Source organism: Hibiscus syriacus, unplaced genomic scaffold, assembly GCF_006381635.1.
Source record: "Hibiscus syriacus cultivar Baekdansim isolate YM2019G1 unplaced genomic scaffold, ASM638163v2 tig00111584_pilon, whole genome shotgun sequence".
Classification (NCBI taxonomy): domain Eukaryota; kingdom Viridiplantae; phylum Streptophyta; class Magnoliopsida; order Malvales; family Malvaceae; genus Hibiscus; species Hibiscus syriacus.
Window position 1 is genome coordinate 1,238,036 of NW_024063127.1, and position 7,027 is coordinate 1,245,062.

Below are 7,027 nucleotides of genomic sequence, written 5' to 3' on the forward strand. Positions count from 1 at the left end.
GCTCACCGGCTACTACCGCAAGTTTGTTCAAGGGTATGGATTAATATCTCAACCATTAACAAATCTCCTCAAAAAAGGGAAGTTTCTCTGGAATGAAGAAGCGAAATCGGCTTTCTTAGCTTTGAAACAAGCCATGACATCTACCCCTACACTAGCCATGCCAAACTTTACCGAACCTTTCTCCATCGAAACAGATGCATCAGGGAATGGAATTGGCGTTGTTCTAACTCAACAAAATAGACCAATTTCCTATATGATTCGAGCCTTAGGAATCACTAAGCAAACTTGGTCAATCTATGCAAAGGAAATGCTAGCCATCGTGGAAGCAATACGATTGTGGAGACCATATTTACTTGGCCACAAATTTTACATCATAACCGATCAACGCAGCCTCAAATTTTTCTTAGATCAGCGTGTTTCAAATCTGGAGCAACAAAAATGGGTGGCCAAATTATTAGGGTACGATTATAAAATCATCTTCCGACCGGGTCGTGACAACTTTGCAGCAGATGCTTTATCTAGGCGGCAAGAAAGCCCATTATTGGTTGCTCTTCATTTTTCAGATGTGGATATTTGGAAGCAGATCCGCGAGGCCTCTAAATCAGATTCCTATATGCAATTTTTGGGTAAAAAGGCTGGTGACCCTCCTCGTGACAACTTGACTTGGCGTGATAGATTGTTGCTTTACAAAGGAAAGGTTGTGGTGCCTGCTGATCACTCCTTACGGGCCAAATTGTTGTATGAAGTTCATGATTCTAAAGTTAGAGGGCACTCGGGGATCCTTCGAACTTATAGAAGATTGCAACAACAATTTTATTGGCTAAAGATGCATAAATCTGTTCAAGAGTATGTCCAGAAATGTGAGGTATGTCAACGCATTAAGCCAGAGACCAAGGCACCAGCGGGATTATTACAACCCTTACCAATTCCTGCACTTTGGGAGGACATCACTCTCGACTTCATTGAAGGGTTGCCCAATTCTCATGGCAAAGACACAATTCTGGTGGTAGTCGATAGGCTTAGTAAATTTATTGAGGGAGTTGTCAAACTCGATGGGATGACACGCTCCATCATCAGTGATCGCGACCCAATCTTCATCAGCAAATTCTGGCAAGAATTCTTCAAACTTTCCGCCTCCAAACTCATTCTTAGTTCAACTTACCATCCCCAAACAGACGGCCAAACTGAAGTTGTTAATCATTGTGTTGAACAATATTTGCGTTGCTTCGTTCACCAATTGCCGCGCAAATGGAGTAATTATCTCGTTTGGGCAGAGTATTGGTACAATACCATCTACCACGCCCCAACAAAAATAACACCGTACCAAGATCTTTATGGTCGCCTTCCACCACTTCTCCCCGCCTATCCAGAAGGCCTTTCCCTAGTTCATTAAGTGGATCAAACGCTCCTACATCGTGATGCGCTGCTCCACCAACTCAAGACAAATTTAGAGATTTCCATGAATCGAATGAAGCAACAAGCTTATCCATATCGCCAGCAAACAGTCTTCAAATAGGCTCATCAAAAATTATCCAACTGCTACTATGGACCTTATCCTATTTTGGAGAAAATCAGAGCAGTAGCATACCGCCTGCAATTGCCACCTACAGCTCGAATTCACCCCGTGTTTCATGTCTCTTTGCTTAAACCATACAATGGCACTCCAGCTGTCACTCCACTTGACTTACCTCCACTTGTAGATGATGGCGTCATACCCTTGAACCTCAGCAAATACTTGATACACGATGGATTAAGCGTGACGACACCTTCATAGAAGAAAGCTTGGTACATTGGAAGCATCTACCCCACGAAGAAGCCACCTGGGAGTCCACGAATACTCTTTGCCACCAGTTTCCTCATGTGATGCTTGAGGACAAGCATCCTCTCCATGGGGTGGGCAATGATAAGCCCAGAAGATCCTGTCGGACCCCGAGACCCAACTCACGCTATATAGACTGATGTCCATGTCGGAAGCCAAGCCATTTATTCTACTTCAGCATCATTTCCTTTTATTGCATTTGTTGGTTTAATATTTGATGGTTTACTTTTGTTTTAGGGCAGTTACTAGCATGACTGCAATTCATGGGTAGTGGGTGGATGAGTCTCCTACATACTCGGACACCATTAGCTTCATTTCAGTTGTTTCTTTGATGTATAAATTTGGAAAGAAGACATCGGAAAAAGGGAGATAAAAAGTTAATGAATTTGTAGTTTATTCTCACCCAAAGGGAATACTTTCTTGTGGTTGATGTGCTTGTAGTGACTGGGACCTATAGGAAAAAAGATATATGATGGGTTTTCATTGGCATTTCTCAAGCATGCCTCCAGTTTTCATTCGAAAACCAAGATCAAAATCATGATTACCATCATTGCTGATTTCATACATAAATGCGTGGAATGCTGTCTTATTCGGATTTCGGACATTGTAGTAATCTCAATCAAACGAGTGATTCTTCAGTGGCTTTCGACATTGTAGTAATCTCGACTTGCAGTGACACTAGGATATTCAATAATAGCAGGTTACACAAAAAACTGCACTGATAAATTCTAATGTCATCACAGTAGAAGTATTATTGAATATCCTGTAAGTTGGAACTTGCAATTTCAACACCAAACTTGAGTTCCAAGTGGTGGGGGATTAAGATATTGTGACATAAATAGTAAACCTGGGGCTCTTTCCCCTTTTCTTCTTCCTCTTCTTTTCAAATATTATGATCTGCTTGTTAATTTTTCACTTAAGAATCACTAATTTTAGTGAAAACTAGTAAAATGGCAGGAAATATGAACAATCATTCTGTCATCATAAACAGTCTCTATTATTCAAAGAAATGACCAAACTTTACAATTAGAATTCAAATTTAGAAAAAAAAAATACATACACAAAATCCCTTGAAAACAAAGTTACCATTCTAAATCCTAAATTCTCTAAATTTTAGTTCTTTATGATGCTATATATGAGAAAAGGATAGTACTTTATGGCATTATAAACATTATTATAATTTGATGAAGCCCCTGAATCTGATCTTAGCAATAGAATTCCCAAATTTATAAACCCAAAATTTGATTCGGATATTGAAAAAAGAATGGCTAAAAGTTCCAAATTTGAGCAAAAATGTCGGAATTTGGAGAAGAAATTAATGGCGACATCATGAATCCACTTCCATGTATCATTGGGCTCCAGTCATGCCAAGGCGACATCATTCTCGCTTCCGAAGTTGGTGTAAAGAAAATCCCTGTCGATACTGCAGGCAACGTCTCCGGTGCAGGCGAAAGTATCCCTGTCGGTGGTCGAATCAGCCCCTCGTCCATCCCACCATCCCCCATAATCCTCGAGTCCACTATCTTCTCCCTCGGGCTCGGACTCGCCCTCTCCGTCACTGCCAACCTTGCTGCCGGGGAAACGTCGCTGGCGCCAGAGAAGTCTCCGGATGAAAGACCCGTGTAGAGTTGGACGATGGACATGAACTCGGATTCGTTGGCGTGGATGACTTTGGGTGAGACGGCATAGATTATTACCGGCTGACGGCGTTGATCCGGTACAGCAGCAGCAGCTGGCGGTTGGCCAAAAGCGGCGTGGGATGGTGGGTAAGGCGGCTTTCTGATTTTATGGGAATCTTTGCTGACTTTTAGAGGAGCTGGACGCGGACCTTGGATTTGAAGCTGACGGTTTGGGGTTGTCCCGCCGGCGGGAAATTGAGAATCCATGGCTTATGACGAGCAGCGAAGAAAGGGTTTTTTGCGGGTAGGAGGAGAAGGGAAAGAGAGGACCAAAATTGGTGGTAGATGAAGTGAGTCATTTTTCCTGGCAAACTTATTTGACTTGGGAAAACACCAAGACCCACGAAAAGTCAATGCAATTATTATTTCTTATTCTCTGCTAAACTAATTAACATTTCCCCAATCTTAGTTCAGCAGGAAAATGCTAATCTAATATTTTAATTTTCAAACAGAATTTCATTCATCTATGGCTATGGAATTACAGATCAAAATTGCATTTTTATTTTATTTTATTTTTATTCTTCGTTCGGACAATGATTGGAGCGATCATAACACAAATACGTGAGTCATTTTCGGCTACAAAAAGGAGGGTTTTGGTCGTTAAATGATTATGCGTATCAATAAAAAATTATCGGAAACATTATTATTTCTATCGATTTTATTATTATAGGATGTTTTACCGAATTTATTAACAAAACTGGTAAAACGCTATCTGTTTTATTATTTTTTTACCGATTTTGTTATTTTGGGAAATTTACCGAAAATGTTAAAAACATTGATGTTTTAGGTATAAATAATAATATTTTAAGTAATTTTTTATCGATTTTATTATTTAAATAATAATAAAATTGATAACACCTTATTTTAATCGTATATTAAAAAGGTCGCAATGTAAAACTTCATGTTTCGGTCGCTCACAACTCACGAGAGAATATTAACAGATAAGAATCAGTTTTATTTCCTGGGAAATGATGATCACAATATGTTAAATAATTATAAAGATATTTGTATTGATAAGAGTAAACTCAAGATTTTTTGAATGCATAGTACGGTAGCCTTTCCACCGGCGGAGACACCGCCCCTCACATCGCAGTCCTAGGCGGTCACGTAGACATTGTGGAGGACTCATGTATGCACAAGCAATAACAGTGAAACAGAGAGACATGGTCCATATATAACACACATAAATATCATTAAAGTCCGTCTATATATAATATTTGTGTCCTAACAATATTTTCATTCAAAGAAAAAATAAATTTTTCGTTTAGTTATCGAGAAAATGACAGAGAAATATTTAAATAGAGATTTTGACAATTTTTTTAATTGTTTTTCATAATAAATTTGATTAAAAAAAACTTCATGATTTTAATTTTGACAAATTAATTATTATAAAATATTTTAGATCCTCATTTTGTAAGAGAACACAGTATCTTCTTATCATTTGAGACGGATTTGTCATTGAGGTATTGGTGGAAAAGAACGAGTGACGTGGAGAAACTTCAAGCTCCAAATCCATGGAAGAAGTTCAACATGCAGTAGCAAAGGCAAAATTCTTTCCATGTCTACACCTTGCTTAAGTCAAGATAAAACAGCCCTTGTTATTCGTCTCAACCACAACATCTCGAAAGCCCTTATCCCATGTAATGCTTCGCCTCCAAAACTCTGCGTCAAGTGTCGAGCAACTCTTTATAAACTTTGGTAAAACCCATGATCCATGCACCAAAACTATTTCGCTCCACCCCACCGCAAGTCACTAACCCGGACCATCCATGTTTCAGTTTACAGCAGCCCTGTGACGGAGGGACCAATGACGGGTCACTAATTTGCCCAGCCAGACATTCTACATTGCTCTGGCATGCACATCTTCCATATTGGAAAATTATGAATTAATCGAGTAAAATTGGTTTTTTTTATTAAGTGGCGTCACTTAATGAAAATACTTATTAATGATAAGTTATGTCACTTGATTTAAAGTTGCATCCATTCAATTATACCGCTTATCATCTTCATCAAATGGTCTTCATCGGCTAGTTAAGGCACAAATAAGAGACTTAAGTTACAACATGTAAGTTTAGAACTTTGAAATAGTAAAGTACTTAGAAAAAATTCATTTTAAATTCATTCTTTCCGGTGATAGAGATAGGTAAGATTGTGTTCAACTAATCGCTACGGTTATGCTTATTGTTGTGATCGTTTGTTGTATCTTGGGAGACCGACGTCCAACGTTACTCAAAGCACAGAGGAAATGACGAATCTGTCTTAAGGAAATGACGAATCTGTCTTAAGGAAATTATTCATACATGCCTCAAAAAAACTTCCTCTTCTGTTTATTTTGCTTCGTTCAATTCATATAATAATGTTTGTTTATTATTATTATTTTATGTCTCGAATTAACCATTTTGTCTAACATTCCATTGCCAACCTGTCGCTATACTGGAGCACACTCTCAACCTCCACGAAATCCGATTGAAATATCACCCGATTTCGTGGCATCCAAAGACTAACACCCAACTAAAGAATAACTCCCAATCCATGCCTACAAACTCATCCATTAATTCTGGCTGCACTAGTTCACATATAAAGCCTGCTTGAATATTGGGCCAAATTGAATGTACAAGGACATATGGACTGTCATAGGAGAATTCAGAACCACAAGGAAAAGCCCAATATGTTTTAGTGAAAAGTAGGGCTGCAATTTGGGTACGGTAATAATTAATAGTAATACACAGCATCACACCGCACGGAAATAATATAAACACCACGCAGATATATAAAAAGTTTGAATATTCACGGAAAGCTTGTTAATGTCTAAAAAGTTGTATAAATTCATCTATTTTTATATAAATACGTTATAGACACATAATTGTTTAAACTGAATCACATAAATAAACTATTCAAAAATACATAATAAAATTTGTATGTGCAATATGAACATATATATTTTTAAAATTAAACTATAATCAGGAAAACGTAAGATTTTATGTTATATTTGCCAATTTAAATTTGTAAATTTTCAAGGAGACTGAACTTGTTGTTATAAAATTTAAGGATGATGAAAATATATTTTTAATAGGAAATAAAAATATAAATAAAATATATGATAATTTTAAATTTTTAGGGATCACTCCCGCCTATATCCATCCCTAACTACATCATTAAATTATGCAAAACATAAGCTGAATAAATACACAGTACATAAAAAATTAAACGTTAGAGTAATATTAGGATTGACATAATTAAATTATTTAAAATTAAAACTAAATTAACACAATATATAAAAATAAATATTAAATTAAAAAGGCCACGTCACTATTTTTACTAATAATTTAAACATTAATTTCGCTTTCACTCCACTCCTACTATATTGGAGAAGAGAGAAACATGGGGATGGAGACATGGAATAGGCCATGTAATTATAAAACACTAACTAGCAAATTAACACATGAAATTCAGAATTTCAAGTGCTTTGTTGAGCCCATCAACTTCAAATATGACATTTCATGTGATTGTTAAAGTATATCCACTTTCT

General features: G+C 37.1%; 1 protein-coding gene across 1 annotated transcript; it reads right to left on the bottom strand.

Moving 5' to 3' along the window:
- Positions 1–2,972: 2,972 nt before the first annotated feature.
- Positions 2,973–3,836, bottom strand: LOC120165560 (protein MKS1-like). Its single transcript, XM_039175055.1, has one exon. The coding sequence runs from the start codon at positions 3,703–3,705 to the stop codon at positions 3,088–3,090; it is 618 nt and encodes a 205-aa protein (XP_039030986.1). The 5' UTR covers positions 3,706–3,836; the 3' UTR covers positions 2,973–3,087.
- Positions 3,837–7,027: the final 3,191 nt, after the last annotated feature.